General features: G+C 39.2%; 2 protein-coding genes across 2 annotated transcripts in view; both read right to left on the bottom strand.

The window, feature by feature from the left end:
• Positions 1–322: 322 nt before the first annotated feature.
• Positions 323–20,459, bottom strand: LOC114645441 (collagen alpha-2(IV) chain-like). Its single transcript, XM_028793295.2, has 8 exons — positions 20,356–20,459; positions 16,377–16,532; positions 11,334–11,450; positions 9,667–9,795; positions 5,870–5,986; positions 5,507–5,695; positions 1,406–1,692; positions 323–742 (listed from the first exon to the last, which is right to left on the bottom strand). Exons 2-8 carry the CDS (start codon positions 16,462–16,464, stop codon positions 482–484), a joined length of 1,188 nt encoding a protein of 395 aa, XP_028649128.2. The 5' UTR covers positions 16,465–16,532; positions 20,356–20,459; the 3' UTR covers positions 323–481.
• LOC114643656 (collagen alpha-5(IV) chain-like) overlaps positions 20,364–22,137 on the bottom strand; it is a 154,782-nt gene continuing 153,008 nt past the window's right edge. Inside the window, exon 40 of the mRNA XM_051922556.1 lies at positions 20,364–20,481. Within this exon, the coding sequence (XP_051778516.1) occupies positions 20,477–20,481 (5 nt within the window). The 3' untranslated portion in view covers positions 20,364–20,476. The remainder of the gene's footprint in view (positions 20,482–22,137) is intronic.

Raw genomic sequence — 22,137 nt, forward strand, 5'->3', positions numbered from 1 at the left:
CTCAGGATTACAGAACCCATTTGATTTGGTTTGCTGTTCTCCCAGGAATGGAATACACTGATCAAGATGGTGTGCACACTGGACACACAAGGTCCAAATGGATCTTTTAATGCTGGCCTTTTAAATGACCTCACTTATTTAACGTATCTTTGGACCAATAAAAGCTCAACAGCCACAACAAATCAACTGTCATAATAAAAATATAATCTGAATGAAAGCTGATTAGAAAACATAATACAACTAGGTTTCACATTTTTATAAATTTCATTTATAAAACATTTTCACAATGTGAGTAGAACTCATTTTAGGATAAATAAAACTATTTGTTCTAAGTAACACTTAAGTACTTTTATTGGTATTTCTTCATTATACTGAAAGAGTGGGAACTGATGATAAAGATGAGTATGAATTTTATATTTTGCACTGTAATTCTTTTTTTCAGCACCATTTGGTTGCCAACTGAAGTGCCATTTCTGTTCATTCATTCTTTCATGCACACTTGGCATCGGCTAACTCTCTGTCGTTTCAGTTGCTCGTCACGCAGTGTCTCAGATGAATGGTTGTGTCTAAACTGTCTGTCTTCTTTAATGGTTGTGAGCCAGAAACTGTAGATGTTCGAAAAGTAATGGCAAGTCCCTTGTGCTCCTTGGCACTCGATGAATGGAATGGTTCTGAAGTCCTGAAGGCAACTTCCGGGTGACATCAGCGACTGCCCACCTCCTTCATCTCCTGCTGCAGTGTGCTTTATGAGAGTGAAGAGAGAAAAAAAAAGTAAGAACCACGTGAAATTATTTTCCCACTAGTAATATGGATGGATGGATTAAATAGCTTCAAGTGAGCCACGGTGATGTATTAATTAACATTCACAGTGATGGTGCAGAGCGGCTCTCTCAGCACTTTGCTCGATTCTCCACCGGTCTCTCTCCGTGCCCTGTAGTCGCTTATGCTTTATCTTGACACACTGATTTCATTACACTTCCAGATTGTAGACCGGTGTGAGTCAGTCTGTGTGAGTGCGTGTGTGCCTAGAAACAGATGGCCATCTTGCCCAGTGATGGTTCCTGCTTTGCTGCTAGGATATGCTTGGGCTCCTTAAAAAAACCAATTATATTCAGAAAATGAATAAAAGAATGAATGGAGACAATCAATGGTGCGTTTTTAAAGAATCTGAATTAAATTAGTAATTCTATTGCTCTGTAAATTATTGTTTGCTGAGGGAGCTGCGGTAGCACAGAGCCCTGGATTTGTGTCCCAGGGAAACTGTCTTCATTTCATTGGGACAGCTTAGCTATTAGCTAAACAAACGGGCCTGATGGACTGAATGGTCTCCTCTCGTTTGTCAGATTTCTTGTGTTCCTATTGTTTCACCTCTCTGTGTGTACATGGTTCACTTTAAGATTATTACCATTAAAAAAGAGTAGCCAATCCAAAGACTTCTCCATCCAGAAGGACACTGAGGAATGCTCTGTTCCTGACTGTGGACAGCAATGACTTGAGAAGGTGCTTCACACACGGAACATCGGCTTATATACGGACGGATGTCTTCTTCTGAGACCGGTGCCATTGGAATAGGTGCTGCCGTGGACAGCCAGTAAGACTTGTCATTTCTTCTACCGTATTGGCAGACTCCATTGACGTTGCAGTAAGCAAATGGCATTGTGCTAAACATTGGTAGACATGATCCAGCCAGGCCTAGAGAAAGCAAAAGCACACTCTTAAGTTGTGTTAAAACCAGAAATCATCACACATAAAAGGCTCCTAGAGATAAACCTGAAAGTCATGCTAATCTGTTGTCACGTACTTACAAATAAAGGTTCAATTGATTATAATTTCAGTATACTTAGGTCACATGATAAAACTTTTTTTTTTATTCACCTATTTTTTTCACACTTTTATGGATGGTTGGTGTATTCCTTGCACCAGTTTTGTTTGTATTACATTCTGCATTAAAGGGCACACTTCTGTAAATATTGTAGCCATCAGTACAGACAAGAGAAGTACATGATGACCAAAATGTTACAAACCTGTCACAAATGTAAAGAAGAGAAAATAAAGTCCTGTAAAGAACATGTCGTTAGAATTTCAGTGTCCTCTGCACATGTGACCCTAATGACCATCTAATTCTAGACAAGCACGCTTTGCCTCTACCCGTAATAATGCAGTCGCAACTGAAATGGAGGGCAGTACAGCAAATGGCACAGTGTGATGTTCAAACTGGCACTTGGGGGGAGAAGGATTACTTGTGAAGCCAGAAGGCAGAGGTCAGCAGAGGGGTTTGAAAATGAAAAGGGCTGGCCAGTGGTTTTTAATGATGTGTGCGTCATCTGGACTGTACAGTGGGACAGCATTAAACCGGTCTGAACAGACAAAACTATTAAAATACAAAAGGATCACAATTTAGGGAGCTCATTTTTAAATGAACTTTGTTGGTTAATGTAAAATGCTATTCCACAGTGAAATCTTTCATTTGTAGCATTTTCCATATATTGCAGCTACTGTACACAACGTAGCCATTGGACAAAATCCAAGAAGTGAAAAGATTTACATTACTGTAGGTTAAGAGATTGTTCAACATTAAATTTGCAAGTCTGCATAAAAATAAAGATTTGCCATTACAACCAAAACATTTGATTAGGGTAAAGGATAATTCAAGTGTTTATCAACTCGACAGGAGAATCGTGAAGATCACACACATTCGATGAGGTGTGACAGATTTCTGCGTTTTCTACTCTTGATGTGAAATTCTGAGATGGTGTGTGCAAGGGTGCATGAAAAACTAACTGCCCATTTTCTGATTTCTGGTTTTATTGCACATTTGTATTGGTAATTGTGTCATATCTAAAACTAATATATGATATATAGGGGGAAAAAACCAAGTAAGTAAACAACATAAAATGTTATATATTTGTCTACTATAGGAAATTTTGCAGTGCCCCATGTGAAAAAGTAATTTAAAATCTTTGACTAAAAAAAAAAAAAAATATCATCTTAAGCATCATCGACTTCAACATTTTACTCAGCACCATTTGTGGGTTGTGCAGCATAAGCTTTTCATTTTGGTCCATTTCAGACTGAACAATCCTGTGTTTTTTGAGTCATTATCTTCCTACCATGTATAAGTGTCAAGTGCCGGACAGATTTGAGATTCGTGCGATGACTACTCCGAAGAAGGTCAGACTTCACGGCTCCTTTAATGATGGCAAGCTGCCCAGATGCTGGTGTAGCAAAGCAACCTCATACAATTCTACTACCAAGCCAACCATTAAAGTTAGTTTCCTCATGGAGAATGTAATGTTAGCACCTCAGCAGTCTCAAGGTTTGAAATTTTGACATGTTTGTACTTGGAACAATTTTCCAGAATTGTTAAGGAGTTTTCACATGTATCTTAATAAGCTTTATTTGAGCATTCATGTTCTTACTAGTAAGAAAATAGATCCAGTTTGTGTGTACTGTATTTCTGATGAAGTAATAAATACTAAAGTACAAGGGAATCCTTCAGACGTGTTAGAAAATATGTACCTTGCTCATAGATATTTTGGTAGAACAACTACTGTCCCAATGTTAGTACATTAGCAAAATTTCCTTCTTGGGCTAACTAAAATTTCTTTCTTTCTTTCTTTTTTTCTTTCTTTCTGTTGATAGTGTGATTTAATTGATCTCTAAAGCCTTAAAAACAATGTAATAAACCATTCTGCACTGATAGAGATTCACAGCTTTCTTCACAGGATTTAAGATCATTTTGTTTGTGGCATGAAGCGGCTGTAGAGCCAGGTGGCTGACAGACTCTCAATGTCGGTAAGAGTTAGTCACATTCATACCAGACATGCTGACCTAAAACACACCTACCTGATTGTTAAACTATTCAAATAACAAAATATTCTCAAACTCACTTAATCCAAGTTGGGGTCTAAACGGGACAGAGCTTGTCCTGGCACCACTAGGTGAAAAGTTGGAGCCAACTCTGGATAGAATGCCAGTCCACCACCGCGGTGCTTACTCCTGATCCTCCTTTTAATCGGGTTTAGCTCCCAATGGAGATAATACCTGTTTCACATTTGAAGATAGCAAGCGTGTCCACTAACCAAAGGAAACTGTCCCAAAATATCATTTTCTTTCTTTTAGCTTCCTCTGTTTTCCTATCACGACACATGGAAATCCTGACCATATTCACTTTTAAAAACTTTTGTTAATGCCGACAATCAGAAATGGGCAATTACTTGTTAACAGTATCTGTTTATGACATGTGCAAGACAGGCGTACTTTTCGCATTTTGTTATGCTGTGGCCTTCTGCTAAAATCATTCAAATGTATTTTTCCACACATCAGGCATCATGCATTTCCAAAGAATGATAAAGAAAAAAAACAGGATGTTAGACATTTTTGCAGTTTTTTTTTTTAAACTGAAGTATCACATTGACACAAGTACTCAGACCTTTTGTTATGACACTTGAAATTTGGCTCAGGTACATCCCATTCTGTTGAACATCGTTGAGATGTTTCTACACCATGTTTGGAGTCCACCTGTGGTCAGTTGAATTAATTACAGCTAAGTAGGAAAAACATGTCTGCGTATGTACAGTCCCACAGTTGACAACGTGTATTAAGCCATGAGGTCGAAGGACTTGCTTAGAGACCAAAGTATGTCAAAGCAGAAATCTATGGATGCTACAAAAAATAACTGCAGCATTGAAGGTTCCTAAGACTACAGTTACCTTAATAATTGTTAAGTTTAGAACAACCATGACTTGAACTACTGTGGGAGAAGGGCAATGGTAAGAGTGAGGTGACCAAAAACCTGATGAGTTTTCAGAAAGGCACCTAAAGGACTCTCAGACTGTGAGAAACATGATTCTCTGGTGTGATGCGTCATGTCGACAATAAACCAGGCATCGCTTTTTTTCTGTGCAGTACCATACCATCTGTTACAATAAGAGTTTGGAGACTGGAGGACTATCCTTAAAGAAAAACTGCTTGAGAGCACTTTGGACCTCAGATTGGGCCAAAGGTTCACCTTTCAACAGGAGAAAGACCCTAAGCAAAAAACAGACAACCCGGGAGTGGCTTAGGGTCAATGCTGTGAATGTTCTTGAGTGGTTCAGCCAAACTCCAATCAAACATCTATAGAGAGAACTGAAAATAGCTGTCTACTGATGGTCTCCATCCAACCAGACAGAGCTTGAGAGGGTCTGAATTCGTTCTGAATCTGCTGTAAGTTAGGATTGCTTTTTTCTTTTCCACAAAAATTTCAAAGCACAGGAAGCCTCATTACTGATCCACAGGCAAGTCTGAAAACAAGCTAAAAGGCTCCATTGAACAGTTAAGGCAAATACTCCAATCTACATGTACAATACGAGACCCTAGCAAAAACCGAGACATCATACACTGCTTTAGAGAGCCCACTGCACAGACATCAGTCCAGTTTCAGTGGACCCTGATCTCCACAGACAGACTCTCTGTTTCAAGCGATTCACCATTATCTGTAACCAAACATTTATCAGTCACTTACCAAGATCTTGGCTATCAGCCTTCTCTTGTGCTTCCAAATATAATAAGCTGTAGCCATTCCATAGAGTTGTCATGTCATTTGGACACTTTGGCACATTCTCTGTCTGACTGTGCATGACCAGTAGGAACCCAAAGTTAGTCTTTCTACTCAGCCCTGGGGATCCCGGGTTCCCCGCAGGACCCAGCAGACCTGTAAATATACAGTAGCAGTAAATAACAGATCTGTGTGTGCATACAACACATGACAAACGTGGAATTCACATGCAATACCACCGACTATATTGTTATTATTATTATTGATTCCAGAACGGGTTTATTCAAAAGTTTAAAATACTAAATGAAAGCTGGCATGGTGGCTTATTACCTTGGGGTCCAGTATCTCCCCTTTCTCCTGCATATCCTGTATCTCCTGGTGGGCCTAGTAAACCAACAGGGCCTTCTTTTCCAGGCAATCCAGGAGATCCTTGTAAACCTTTGTCACCTAAAAATGTAAAAAAAAAAAAAAGAACAGTCCTCTTTCTTTGTCATATTCATTTAAACTAGAATTTCAAATGTACTTTACGTAATAATTACAATCTGCTCTTAAAAAAAAAAAAAAACTATAAGACACGCACAATTCTCATTATAATTTAGAATTCTGTGTAATCCAGGTCAGGCTCACAGGAGTCTATCCCTGCTGCAATTGGTAGTGAATTAGCCTTGTGCAGAACCAACTCCCATCCACAACCAAAGCTGGCCAATTTTGAAAGAGCTACCACTCTGCCATTTTTGGGGACATGGAAGGACAGTGAGAGTGCCAGGACAAAAACTGACAGACATGGAGAGAAGATTGAATTCCACGTGTACAACAACCAAGGATCAAGGTTATAATGAATCCATGAGACAGCAGCTCTACCCACTGTGCTACTGTGGTGTTCTCATGAAATGTTTAGATTTTTTAAGTGTTTCATTTTTATATACTTACACATTTCTATATGTTTATAAGAGAAATCCCCATCAACTTCAATTCTTAAAATAAAGCAGAAGACTCAGCTACAGCAATGCCAGAGGTGAGATCTTAGCAGGTCATTTCCACTCTCTCCGTCTCTATTTCTGCCACTTTTGCTATGTTGTTCTTTCTGACTTGTTAGATGAATAAATTGCTGATTTGATTTTACATCACTTTCATAAAAAAATGGGTTGCTCCTTATTAGTCTGAGGTTTAACTTCTGGCCAAAGTTTCCATTCTCTTGTCCCGATGTACGCTTTCCTAGGGAGCTAATGTTACAGGAAAACATCTTCTCTGTGCACCTTACATATAAGACAACTAGTGTTTAATAATATGCTGCCCTAGTGCTTTCGGCATTTTCAGTCTGGTTTCATCGGTCTTTGTGGTGTTGCAATTTAACAGCTTTTTACGACCCCATTCGTAGAAATAGACCACGTCCAAACCAATGCTTCCATCTTGAAGTCCCCCAAAGCTCATTCTCCATGGTTTCACCAAATTCTTTCCACATACAGGCCTTTGTGTTTGCTACTGCCACAGTCACATGTGCAGTTTTCTTGGCCTGAAGAACCTCCTGCTAATATTGCACCGAAGTGTCCTTTCTTTAAATACGCTTTGAGTCCAGCAATGCATCTTAAGTCACCCTTTTTACCTGCTGAACTTGCAACTGCCCCCACTATTTAGGTCCCAAACTTTACGTTTCTGACCTCACCTGAGATGTATGAGAAGCTGTGTCAGAGGTGACAGTTGAACTTTTGCAGAACAGAGGCATTGTCCAGCCATTTCCAGCACATCTCTTTTTAAAAGTCTGGGGTTTGCTGTGCTGTTCATTCAAGTCAACTCATTCATGGGTGAGGTCACTTGACTGGTCAGTACCTCTCTTTACATTAAGATTTATGGTATAGACAACTATGTCCACAGCTAGCACTGAAATCCAGTAACGAATCACCATTCTCTTTCATGTCAAGTACGTTATTCAGTGTTGCTCTATGGTGGCCTGGCATGAAAAGGCACTTGGTCAACATAGAATCCACTGTCTTTAAAAGTGAATCCTGACGATAGCTGTAGACAGTTACATTCAAATAGCACTCAAATTTTCTTGTCTGCAATAAGAAGTGACACTGCGATGACCATCTCTTCTACTGGTGCAAACTCCAACTGTGCAGCACAAAGCCAGAGATTTGTGAGCAGGCCCCGACCTACTGGAGCTCTCTCCTCTAAGAAAACTGCAGAGTGGGAGAAAGACCACCCTTGTGACCACCAGAAGAGCAGAGTGACTTCAACTACAGTATGCCTAGGCCACACTTTACACCAAACTCCAAACACACACACTGTCCTTCTTCCTGTTCTCTGAAGATAAATTCATTTTCATCGTCAAAGTCTAAAAAATGCCTGATCTGTCAAACATCATCACCCTCAGGTCCATGGGTAACCACACCAGGAAGACAAGGCTCATGACAACATAACCCTAAGGATCACCGCAGAAATAAAACCAAACCAAGGTCATAATGTCTGGAGGGGCACTAATGGTACAGTAAACTAAACATGACGTTCAAGAGGTACAGTAATGTAATTCTAACCTTATGGCACAACAAAAAAAGTTTAAAAATATATTTGAATAAATAAGTTAATCACATTTTTTCTATATTAAGTTGTTTGGCATAAATAAACAGCATCTAAAATAATTAACTAGATATTTTCTGCAAAAATATATATTACTTAGGCAAAACATTTTTGATTATGAACTCGATTGTAATAAAAACAGTAAGTGTGATGTAGTGGCAACAATGCACAGAAAAGTGCGGGCTGACACAGACAGAGGTCAGCTGACAGTGTTCAGACTGACTAAAGGAGCTCTCCATTTAGCTCACAATTGCTTCTGAGTCGGACAATGCAAGTTCACGGCTGGCCGCTGGCAGTTACCATAGTACAAATCTTCAAACTGAGATGCTTTGTAGTGGGAGTGCACAGCAGTTTGCACGGTGGATGGGTGGAGTGTAGTGGTGACACAGCACAGAAAATTTGAAGGCTGACATTGTTTCAGTTTGAACATTTGTACTGTGGTGAACTGTTGCTGGTCGGTTTCAAACTCACAACATCTGGCTCTGAAGCTGGCTCCTTGGCAGAATGAAGGACAACACCCTTTAGTCGGCCGCACAGAGACCGTCCCTGAACACTGCGAGTGGAGCACTTTGTGGTGACGGCTGCTGATCTCTGTCAGACCCCACCTTTTCTGCAGTGTTACCACTACATGCAATAACACAAAAGGCTCGGGTTTTCAAATTTAAATATATTTACTGTTTAACTGTATTAAGATTATACTATGTGCAAATTACTTCTAGATTTCAGTTAATCAAAAAAAGATATGAGGTACAGTAAATGTTGGTGTTTATATCATCCTGAATATGGGACACTTCAGTATTTTGGAATCAAGTTAAATAGTAAAAGGCTTCTATATGTTGTTTTAAAGACTCACATTTACATTACATTTGTTCATTTGGCTGACATCTTTATCCAAGGTGACTTTAATAACATTTATGGTACAATTGGTTACGTTTCTTTTGGTTTTCCAATTAGAGCACAGGCAGCTCAAGTGACTCACTCGTGGTCACACAGTATCAGTAGCGGGATTTGAACCCACAGCCTCAGGGTTTGAGCTCAACCACTACACCACACTGCCTTTGGACTCTTCTTCCTTTTATGTTTTAATAGAAGTCACCTTTTGCCTAATGTGACTAACACAAGAGCCCAGTCAACCCGAAACAGCATAGTTTACACACATACATTCAGCTCAAAAGAGGTAATGCATAATACAAACTAATAAATAAAAGTGTGTGCATCCATAGTCTAGGGATACATTACTTAACATTGTAATAGTTCATTTCAACTATTTGCATAGGATCTTCTTGCTAGCATGTCAGTTTTTCCATTACTCAAACCCCATGCACATCTATCCATATTGCTAAGGATTAGCCTGTCAACCTCAGAGATGAGTGAGGAAGGTAAAGCTGATGTGCTCTTCCCCACCCTGGGCACTGCCATTTTTACAGGTATAAAAATATTCATTAAGTTGTATATCTTCACAAATTGCTTGCTGCCCTGAATCACTACATTTTTCTGAGTAAATACATAATTACTTGTGGAACTGTTCTGAATTATTCATCCAATCAGCCTACCTCTGAGTCCAGCTTCACCAAAAATGCCCAGAGGACCGGTTGGCCCCCGTACTCCTTGTAATCCAGACGGTCCATTCTGTCCTGGCAGTGCTCGGTCACAGTGTCTTCTAATAGTTCGACCCTGTGAACCTACACAGTCATGAGAAATGATTGCATTCATTAATGTACAGGTTCTTAAGTTTGTGTACATGGGTATGGCAGTCAAATAGAATAACAGCAACACCAAAATGGAGCCAAGAGTAGCACAACTTACACACTTGACAGTTACATGACAGCCGTACCACATGTTTCAAAACTCTAAAACATTGTTTGAAATTCTCCTCCATAGATGGCCAGAGCTCTAGTGACTTAACCTTCAAGTTAAATTTAATTGCATGTCCTGTAACAGTTCCCAAAAATTGCTAACATCATTGCAATTAGTGTCCCTGGAATTCAAAAAGGGGTTACACTTTTTACCTTAATTCAATTTGAACTTTTTGCTTGTTTTAAAGATGCCTATGTGAAGGTGTCTATGTGAACACGGAGTATTGCAAATCAACTCATAGTTGGGCTTTGTTTAGTAAAGTAGAGTTCTACATTAACAGTTTTAAAATGGGGAAACTAATATCCAAATAAAAGGGAAAAAATATAGCAGCAAGAAACAAACCTGAGATAGTTTTTGTCACTCCCACCTGAGCATTTACAGAATAATGGCAGAAAAATGCTGAAGAGTGACATGTATCTATGAGGGGGAGTCAAGCTAAAGTTAGAAAATGTAATTTATTAGACAATGGAACGAACCTTAACAAAACTGATAATGTAATTTCTCAATGTAGTCTCCACCCTTCCCAATGCACTTGCACCACCTGCCCAGAGGTGCCTGGATTCCAGCAGAATAAAAGGTAAAAGATAAAAGATGTCTTGTCCTCGCAACCACTCGTGCACCCAAGTTATTGTTGAACACTACATACTGAGGAGTACTACAGTCACTAGTGTAAGTTACTGTGACTTGGTGGAGACTAATATGAAGCCTGCTATTCGAGCCAAGTGGCGGGGACTGCTGTTTCAAGGAGTCCTTTTGCTGCAAGACAATCACACACTGCTAAGAACACCAAGGCTTGTCTGGAGAAACTGGAGTTTGAGGCACCGTGTGATTTACACCTTTTTGGACCACTAAAAAAACATCTGCGTGGTCATCGATTCAAGACAGATGGAGACATGAAGAAAGCGGTGCACAAGTGGTTGCCAGGACAAGACAAAACCTTTTATTCTGCTGGAGACCAGGCACTTCCAGACAGGTGGTGCAAGGGCATTGAGAAGGGTGGAGACTACATTGAGAAATGACATTAACAGTTTTGTTAAAGCTCATTACATTTTCTGATAAATCCCATTTTGTAACTTGACTCCCCCTCGTTTTGTTACCTAAAAATTATCTAATTGCTTACCTCACCTAAATTCAGAGATCAAGCAGTAAAGACAAATATTGGAGTCCATACACTACCAAGAATGAAGCTCAGATTATAAGACTAACTACATTGTGGCCCTCAGAGCTGAGTCGTCCTGGTAAATGGAGTTAAAAGGAGTCTTAACGGTTAGGTCATCGGATACAGTGCAGCAAACGGTGTCACAACTCGCAAAACTTTGGGAAAAGCAACTAGAAAAGCAATAAAGACAGAAAGTGTATTAACCTTTATCACCCACATCTCCTGACCTTCCAGGATCGCCAGGCTGACCATGTTCACCACATGTCCCCGGTGGTCCAGGAGGACCTTGTAGTCCATTAGGTCCATGGATTCCTTGTTCACCTGTTTAAGGTAAAATATGACCACTTTATTATGTAATAATTGATAGCATTACAGTAAATGTTCAACTTTCACACTATACACATCAATCACATTTAGTCCCACTATTTCAAAATCAAGCAACACTTTAAATATAACAGCAAAAGTGTGAAATTATAGTAGCCAACCATCAGTCAGTAGTGTCAGTATCAATACTGCAGACTGCAAGAAGTATATAAAGCTGACAAAACAACAGGTAGAATCATGCCAAGTAAAGTGACCTTCACAACACCCAGAAATGCATGCTAAAATGAATGTTTATATTTTGTACAATATGTATCTGGTATCTGCTATGGTGTACTGCACAATTTGAGCACAGAGTAAACCATATACAGTATTCATATAGCAGGTTAACAGTAGGTTTTGAGGTGAATACCAAATCGTGTCATTGGAGCTTCCATATCAAGCCAACTCTCTGTTACAATGGCCAAAAACTCCTCCACCCTAAACTGTGAACAAGGTCTCAATGCGACGTTATGTTTACTCCTGGAAAAACAAGCCAAACACGTTGCATTTTTTTCAAGAAAAAAATGTTATTACATGCAACAGAAACCTGTAAATGTCAACATAAATACAATAGAAAAGGCCTCTGTAGTGTCCAGTGCCATACTGTTGTAGATTTAGTTCTTGTCCTTTATGTGATAGGTTTTGAGACAGTTACCTACATAGAGCCCAATGCTGCAATCAGGACAGCAGAAGTGTGTTTCTTTGCACACTTTTCTTATAATATTTTTTCTGTTGTTTGAATATAAGAGGGTAGAATGTTAGGTCTGGATCCACAAAATGGACACCGTCCGTTGTGGTATTGTAGGCTACCACAGCACAAGGCTTACTGACTTCCACATTACCCCTGAAATGTACACTGACAGTTACGGCTTTGTGAACAGTGCTAAAGAGGCTTGTCCTTGCACTTAATTGGAATTATTTTGCCTTTTTGTCACACAGCAGCTGTCACACAATGCTGAATATTCACAGGGCATATCATGGCAGTTTTGTCGTACAGTGAAATATTGTATCAGTTTCACTATTAATGTCAGGGTATAATGTCCAATTCATATCGTCATCACTAATACTTGATTCGAGGATGGATTCAATGAGAGTGGCAAAACATACACATAGAAATAATCCTGATTTTTTGTTGCATAATGTTATTTCATCCACTAGATGGCAGCAAAATACTGTCCTGAACATTATCCATCCATCTTCCAACCCGCTGAATCCGAACACAGGGTCACGGGGATCTGCTGGAGCCAATCCCAGCCAACTCAGGGCACAAGGCAGGGTGCCAACCCACCGCAGGACACACACAAACACACCAAGCACACACTAGGGCCAATTTAGAATCGCCAATCCACCTAACCTGCATGTCTTTGGACTGTGAGAGGAAACCAGAGCGCCCGGAGGAAACCCACGCAGACACGGGGAGAACATGCAAACTCCACGCAGGGAGGACCCGGGAAGCGAACCCAGGTCTCCCAACTACGAGGCAGCAGTGCTACCCACTGCGCTACCGTGCCGCCTGTCCTGAACATTATTCGAGTATCAAAATGTAAAGCCGATCATTACGCATCACCCCTTGTGTGACTCAAGGTTAACCATATTTGCGTATAATTCCAAGCCTGAGTCACACTTGGGGTTAACACCAAGGAGGTTAAACTCTTCTTAATTTGGAACAGACATTCTCATTCACTTATATAAGCAGGCCAGTTTTCTCAGTCATATACAGTGATCCCTCGCTATATCGCGCTTCGCCTTTCGCGGCTTCACTCTATCGCGGATTTTATATGTAAGCATATTTAAATATATATCGCGGATTTTTTGCTGGTTCGCGGATTTCTGCGGACAATGGGTCTTTTAATTTCTGGTACATGCTTCCTTAGTTGGTTTGCCCAGTTGATTTCATACAAGGGACGCTATTGGCAGATGGCTGAGAAGCTACCCAACTTACTTTTCTCTCTCTCTCGCGCTGACTTTCTCTGATCCTGACGTAGGGGGATTGAGCAGGGGGGCTGTTCGCACACCTAGACGATACGGACGCTCGTCTAAAAATGCTGAAAGATTATCTTCACGTTGGCTACCTTCTGTGCAGCTGCTTTGTGAAGCGACATGCAGCACGGTGCTTCGCATACTTAAAAGCCAAACAGCCCTATTGATTTATTTGCTCCTTTGAAGAGGAAGATATGTTTGCATTCTTTTAATTGTGAGACTGAACTGTCATCTCTGTCTTGTCATGGAGCACAGTTTAAACTTTTGAAAAAGAGACAAATGTTTGTTTGCAGTGTTTGAATAACGTTCCTGTCTCTCTACAACCTCCTGTGTTTCTGTGCAAATCTGTGACCCAAGAATGACAATATAAAAATAACCATATAAACATATGGTTTCTACTTCGCGGATTTTCTTATTTTGCGGGTGGCTCTGGAACGCAACCCCCGCGATGGAGGAGGGATTACTGTACCATGACCTCAGATTTGGAGGTACTATGCTTGCTTCATCAGCTGTACACTGAAATTATAACTACACGGAGATTGGGAGTAGGGCTGGTAATCACAAGGCACATTATGATTTGATGCGAATTCACAGTGCCATGATTCAATTATAAGTTGATTCGTGACGCACCTCTATTTTTTTACTGTTATATGCTGAATTTATTTCCATTATTTTTTTATTAATACAGTACAAATAATACATGAAAGGGCCAAGTGGGCAGGGATGTCAGCATATTTCTAGCATAGTATGTAGTCAACAAGAAAAAAAGAAATTTGTGCTGGTGTTGTAGCTTTTTTGCTTAAATTAACATGAATTTCAGGATGTCCTAAATTACTTCAACGAACAGAAAGGGGGCCTCATTATAAGTGTGTTTTACTGCACCTTTCCTGATAATTTTGAACACTTTGGGAGACATGGATAATAAACTGTGCAATAAAATCATGTGCTGGAGTGCCTGCCTTGCAAACTTTGGCCCCATTTTTACACCAGACACTTCCATACGTTTTGAACTGCATCCAGATATTCTTTAGTTGTAGCTAAGGCCAAATAAACATGAACACTCTGCTGTGGGATTGCACCATTGTTGAACAATGCACTGTGGTGAGATTTTTATGGGCAGAGGGAGTGAAACCTGCTGAAATTGCATGAGGAACGTTGGACATGCCGATCAGTACGCTGTTTGGGTACCCACTTTACAGTACTCTAAGTCATCATACACTATGGCATGTGGAGATCCATAGCAGATATTCAAATATGCAGCAACAAGAGACAATGTAATCCGTTGGTCTTCTCTAATTAAAGGCAGTCACCATTTCGATGTGGGCTTGTGCGCACGATGTCGACAGTCAACCAGATCGAGCTTCATCGGCTACACTTGCTCTTCCTGCTTTAAACCTTTCTACCCATTCATAAACATTTTATTGAGCCATTCTGTTTTCACTTCCAAACTAAGCCAACATCCTTTGGTGAATTTCAGCAAGTTTCACTCCCTCTGCCCAAAGAAATCTCACTACGGTGCATTGTTCTGCAATGGTGCAATCCCATAGTGGAGCATCCATGTTCATTTGACCTTGACTACATCTAGATTAAGGGTGTTTAAACTACCCATAAGCCATTGCAAATGTCTTGTATTTCATCAGCTTCTATCTGTTGTTGTTACCTTGGAATTTTCAAATTATCTTTACTTTTTGATTTACTGTTGAACATTTGCATGTATGTATATTCATTTATGCTTTTATTGTTTTTAATGCCTGCTTCAGAGGTGTTTTATTGTTTAAGCTAATTTAAACAATTATTTTCATAGATTTTCTTTCCAAATATAAATTTAAAAATATATAAAATGATTACATTTTTGACCATTATTTTCAAAGTCCATTGTTGTTAGGATATACTGCATTATTTATTGTTTATTATTTTGTTCAAATTGTACCACTTTTTATATCTCAAATGTGTTGTACTCTGCATATTTCCTAATTCATTTGGCCCATAGAAAAGTGCATTGATGCAGAATCATTTTAGTCTCACCCTTAATTCAGAGATACTGATTTCTTTCCTGATCACATTTAACTGGATGGGAACAACTTGAGTGTGTGAATGAATCACAAGCAGATGGTCCAAATCAGTGGAGGCAAACTCAAAATGGATGTATTTCCAACCTCGCCTCGATGATAGTCCTCGAAAATGACAAACAGCAAAGACTGGTGAAGTCCTACACCCACCTAAACAAATTAGACTCAATGCCATAAATGCGAATACAACTCTTCCTTTAACTAACAGTGGCATTGGTGAAAAGAAAATTCTGGTGGATCAACATGGACAATTGTATCAGAGGAGTGGAGTCATCATGAGAAGGCAGGCAGAGGGTATGTGTGTGTTGTGAGAGGGGAACAGCATAATTTATGATACTTGCTCCTCTGCTTCAAACCATTGGTCTTGGTTCACAGAGTTGAGGAACCTGAGTACAAATGGTGTTGCAGCATAAATGTGCAGTCATGGGATTTAGCCGAATAAAGATCATGGTACAAGCTATGGAAGATTGGTGCGGTGGTAATGGCATTTTAGAGAGGTAACGGGAGGAGACAACCTATAGGAAACCTCACGTGAGTAATGATAGTAATGCAACTGCAGGATTTGTTAGTCTTTTTCAAATATCACATCCGTACAACTATGATTCTTTGAAACTTGTAATGCATAAAGCTAAACAAATCTTTCAACCTGTAAGTGTATGGCAAATGATACTTGCAGGACATCATATTTGCATTTGAAACTCCATGGATTGGTCATACAGCATTCAGATTTATTTTGAACATGATCAGGTTTCGAGTAATACTTGATTGTTGGTGATATACTTCATGTATTAATAGAGTAGAAGTATAGAACCTTAAGAACCTTGTTAAAAATTACCCTTCTGTCCTGGTGATCCAATATCTCCAGGAGTGCCAGGACATCCTGAAAAGCCTGTATTTCCACGAAGGCCTGGTAGTCCAATCATTCCGTCATCTCCTGCATCTCCTTTTATTAAGATGACTGAGCCAGGGTGACCTTGGTAACCGGGAGGACCTAAAATACAATATAACACTGAGCTTGATGCCAAAGTAACAGTGGTTAGTTTTGCTGCTTTGCAGCCTGCAGAGTCCTGGGTTCAAATCATTGTTCTTTGCACTAAATGAGTTGAGTTTGTACATTCTTCTTTTGTCTGTATGAGATTCCCATAAGCATTCCAAAGATGTCCATTTCATTGGCAACTCAACTGTGAACCCATGTGATCCTAAGCATGGTTATACATCGGTATGCTCTAAAAGAGATTGGTTTATGCCTTCCATCAGATGCAACCATTAAAGCTCAGGCATCCATCACTACCTTCTGATTGTTCTCATTGGTGAGAACAGTTTGTGCCTATTGTGATGTGAGTCCGCTGTTGTGGTACACGCTTTATTCAAGTGGCATTAAATCTCTAGTTTATGGTGAATCACATCCAATGATTCTTTTGTATACGTCACAAGACTGGACTTTGTATCTTGTGTGAATGTGGTGATACTACCAGTCTCTCTAGTAAAGAAGTAAAAATTCTGAAGCTTATTCAAATTTATTCTGCTTTTCCTGAGATGCCTATAAACTGGAGGTGCACCAGTGCTGTGTGTCAAGTACAGGTCACAACTGTGCCTCCATTGATTGAGACTCTCTCTCTTTCTCTGTCCTGTAGATCACAATGAGTTCTTTGTCTTAGTGACATTTAGCGTCTGTTTTTTGTCACTACATAACTTTGTCAGACCCCTGTCACCTCATCTCTATATTCAGTCTTGCCGATTTAGCAAATACAGTAAGATCCCTATTGCGTCCTCAAAAAATGTGATAATTTAGTCCTTAATTATGTCAAGCGTACAATAAGTAGTCAAATCTGAGTGCAGTCTGGGGATAAAACAGAAGTTTTGAGGGGTGTAAACAATGTAGAGATTTGGTTTTTGAGTATCTTTTGCGCCTGTAGCCTAGCAGTTGATAAACTTTTACATGGGCTGATATACAGTCATATGAAAAGGTTTGGGAACCCCTCTTAATTCTTTGGATTTTTGTTTATCATTGGCTGAGCTTTCAAAGTAGCAACTTCCTTTTAATATATGACATGCCTTATAGAAACAGTAGTATTGCAGCAGTGACATCAAGTTTATTGGATTAACAGAAAATATGCAATATGCATCATAACAAAATTAGACAGGTGCATAAATTTGGGCACCCCAACAGAGATATTACATCAATACTTAGTTGAGCCTCCTTGTGCAAATATAACAGCCTCTGGACGCCTCCTGTAGCCTTTGATGAGTGTCTGGATTCTGGATGGAGGTATTTTTAATCATTCTTTTATACAAAATCTGTCCAATTCAGTTAAATTTGATGGCTGCCGAGCATGGACAGCCTGCTTCAAATCATCCCATAGATTTTTGATGATATTCAAGTCAGGGGACTGTGACGGCCATTCCTGAACATTGTACTTCTTCCTCTGCATGAATGCCTTTGTAGATTTCAAACTGTGTTTTGGGTCATTGTCTTGTTGGAATATCCAACCATCTGCGTAACTTCAACTTTGTGACTGATGCTTGAACATTATCCTGAGGAATTTGTTGATATTAGGTTGAATTAATCTGACCCTCAACTTTAACAAGGGCCCCAGTCCCTGAACTAGCCACACAGCCCCACAACATGATGGAACCTCCACCAAATTTGACAGTAGGTAGCATGTGTTTTTCTTGGAATGCGGTGTTCTTCTTCCGCCATGCAAAGCGCTTTTTCTTATGACCAAATAACTCAATTTTTGTTTCATCAGTCCAAAGCACTTTGTTCCAGAATAAATCTGGCTTGTCTAAATGAGCATTTGCATACAACAAGCGACTCTGTTTGTGGCGTGAGTGCAGAAAGGGCTTCTTTCTCATCACCCTGTCATACAGATGTTCTTTGTGCAAATTGCGCTGAATTGTAGAATGATGTACAGATACACCATCTGCAGAAAGATGTTCTTGCAGGTCTTTGGAGGTGATCTGTGGGTTGTCTGTAACCATTCTCACAATCCTGCACATATGTCGCTCCTGTATTTTTCATTGGCCTGCCAGACCTACTGGGTTTAACGGCAACTGTGCCTGTGGCCTTCTATTTCCTGATTACATTCCTTACAGTTGAAACTGACGGTTTAAACCTCTGAGATAGCTTTTTGTAGCCTTCCCCAAAACCATGATACTGAACAATCTTTGTTTTCAGATCTTTTGAGAGTTGCTTTGATGATCCCATGCTGTCACTCTTCAGAGGAGAGTCAAAGGGAAGCACAACTTGCAACTGACCACCTTAAATACCTTTTCTCATGATTGGACAAACCTGTCTATGAAGTTCAAGGCTTAACAAGCGAATCCAACCAATTTGCTGTTGCAAGTAATCAGTATTGAGCAGTTACATGCATTCAAATCAGCAAAATTACAAGGGCACCCAAATTTGTGCACAGCCAGTTTTTCACATTTGATTTAATTTCATACAACTTTCAACATTCAACAACAAATACTGCTTCACTAAAAATCTTTGTTCGGAAAACACCCCAGTACTCAGATGTTCCTAGGAAATGAAAGACATACCACTGTTATCTTTTTTGTTGAAAGTAGAGTAAATTATTATGCAGGCTGAGAGGGGTTCCCAAACTTTTTCATATGACTGTAAACCTTCTAGGATAGCTTGGAAGGAACAGTTGTATTGACGGCAAAGGTTTAATCAATACAAGAGACCCTCACACAGGTGTCTGGATTTTTTTTCAATGACAATGCGTATGGCCAGAGAAACAGTGAGGGCTTTCTTTTATTAATTGCTTTCTTCAAGACCTGGTGGATATTTCAAGTAAGATTAAGATTGGGATATTTACATGGTCTATCCAAAACGTGAAATTACTTTTACTAGTATCTTTGTATTGTGCATTTGCTAGTGTTTTAGGATTGTTGCCCTTCCTTGGCCTGCACTTGGTCAGGCTTCTGTTCACATATATTTTGTCTGACAGTCTTGTGTATAATTTGCTGGTACAATCCAGAATGTATTGTTTCTTCAGTTTTGTAGGTTGCAAATTGTTATTCTCTCACCATCATACTTCATGGATTATATAGTTGGAATGCTCTGTTTCTTTCTTGCCGAACACTGCATTCCTAAATCATAAGATGCACCTTTGTCCCATTAATCCACAGAATATTTGTCCATCTGCCTTTTAGCTAACCAGTCCGTAGTAAACTTGGGACAGATGACAATGTTTTGTAGAGAAATAGTTTTCCCTTGGTATCCTATCATACCTGTCTCTCTTATGTGAGAGATGGCTGCATTGCAGGATTTAGCCATTACAGCACACTCTGTGACATTCTAGACCAGGCTTTGACTTACTCTTGGAATGACATTTTTGGATGGCAATGACTGATCATGAATTTATCCGTTTAGAAAGTTTTTGTTGTAACTTCTGCAGACTTAGATTGTGGTATGACTTGCATCAAAACATGTATCTTAATGCTAGACACTGATGATGTAAAAAAACATTTTTTGTTTGAGAGTCATCTCAACTGCACATGTAAGTCTCATGTCACTGACTGGTGTGTCCAACTCAGATTACCCACCATGTAGATCTGGTTATCATAGAGGATATGGCAACAAAAACATTCAACACTGAAAAAATTTGTTCAGTGAAGAAGTGAATATGATATTTTATCTGTTGCTTGAATTTCGATAAAGACGAAATCACATTTTAAATCATATCAATGGACCAACACAGATAATTGTATAATTTTATCATTTAAATGTTCTTAAAATAAACCTACAACTGGACTACTAATCAGGATCTTTATGAATGGAACTTTAAAGTAAACAAAGTTCTTACCTGACTGACCATCAATGCCTGAAAGCCCAGTGTCACCAGGAGGTCCATGGGGGGCTCCTTCACATGGTCCAGCTGCTGGACCTGGAGGACCAGGAGGACCCAAGGGACCTGTTGAAACATTTTATACTGTAAGCAAGGGAATCATATTAATCAATTACATTATACATGTGAGCAATATTTATGCACTGAACTGAAGTATCTGAAATGTATTTATTTATAACCATATTTTGCATTAGATGCAATTAAACATTTCAAACAAATTTAAAACACATTCCAAGAAATGAATTAGTTTTTTACCAATGGCAGTAGTTTTCCAGTAACAGATATACTGATCAAGCATATAATATAAATTAAACATTATCCATTTGAAATATTTAAAGCGGTTTGTTTTTTTAGTTCTTTATATCTCACCTTGGCTTCCTGATCGTGTAACAAATCACAAGAAGAATTCAAAATTGACGATGTAGACATGCCAGCCAAAGGAACGAAAAAAGCAGACATTCATTAATTTAATTGTACATTCCACTTATCTTGAAACAAGCTATGTATAATAGTTGAACAGAATTCAGTCGTATGTTATATTTTTTATTATCCAGGCTAATAAAATCCCATACAGATTTATTTTTTATTATACATTCAACACAGCCTGACAAAAACACAAATGTCCTTTTCTTCAATTTTGTTTTAGAATTAGCTTATGAGTTTAAAAAGATAATTGGAATGTCATTAACACGGCATGACCAGAGAAATATTAAGATATTACACAGTGCAATTGACCAATTTTGCCAAATTATTTATAAAATTAACATACACAGACCATAATTACCGTGCCATGACAAACTGTTTGGCCCTTCCTGATTTTCTCTAGTGTATGGGAGATACTTTAACTAACTTTAACTGACTTAGCCTGAAAGTCTAGTCATACTGGACAGAAGTGCAGTGTATTTTGGGAAAGCAGGATTTAGAGTGTTTTACCCACAGTAATTAAAAGGTGAAGCAGGACCTAAGAAGATTTGTATAGTTAGTGTGTTGGTAGCTTCAAGCAGTTTTTGATTTGGTAACATTCTCTGTGTTGGGGCGAGGGGAGTGATTATTAGACTTTTTTCAAAAGAGTTCAGAAGGTTTGCTGACACAAACACTTTCATGGAGCTTTTAGTTCAGTTGTGTAGCATTCTCAGCTCATTTGCAAAAAGAGATACCTATAAGGAGCCTTGAGATGTTCTAACAGCTGAAAATGGATACTGTCATGGAGCTTTGTCACTTGGCTGCTGGATACTTGGAAAGGAACTCTCTCTCTGGCAAGAAATGTTTTTCTTCTCATTTTTCAATTAAGAATATTTGATGTGTAACTAAATAACTGGACCATCTGGGAATTGTCATCTGGGACTGAATGGAGACTGCTTGAACCCACCCAGATTGTATGGTTCTTTGTATTGCTTATACTTTCTGCTGTTGGCTTTGATATAAATATACTGCATATAATTTTGAAGTGAAAGCTTAAATCAGTGCCTCTGTCTGATTACTATTAAGAGAGCGGAAAAATTAGGATTGATCATTCCATGTCTAAATATAGTCCTTTAAGGGCTCAAGGGGATACTTTTTAGAAGCTCTCTATTACTGGTAAGCTGGGTTGTAGTAAAGAAGTGAAAGTAAAGACAGTTGTAGTCAGCAAGTAGCCTGCCATTAGAGGTCCATAGGGTTGAATATGTGGAGTACAGTGTGGATAGAAAGACAGGTAAGATGTAATGGTTGAACTAGGAATACTAAGCAATACTTATGAAA

Source organism: Erpetoichthys calabaricus, chromosome 2, assembly GCF_900747795.2.
Source record: "Erpetoichthys calabaricus chromosome 2, fErpCal1.3, whole genome shotgun sequence".
NCBI classification, from domain to species: domain Eukaryota; kingdom Metazoa; phylum Chordata; class Cladistia; order Polypteriformes; family Polypteridae; genus Erpetoichthys; species Erpetoichthys calabaricus.

Coding starts and splice junctions, on each gene's coding strand:
- LOC114645441 (XM_028793295.2), bottom strand. CDS start 16,464: ATGATTGGACTACCAGGCCTTCGTGGAAATACAGGCTTTTCAGGATGT. Junction 5,987..9,666: donor TGGTGAAGCTGGACTCAGAG/GTAGGCTGATTG, acceptor TTACATTTTTAG/GTGACAAAGGTTTACAAGGA. Junction 1,693..5,506: donor GGCTGATAGCCAAGATCTTG/GTAAGTGACTGA, acceptor TGCTTTCTCTAG/GCCTGGCTGGATCATGTCTA.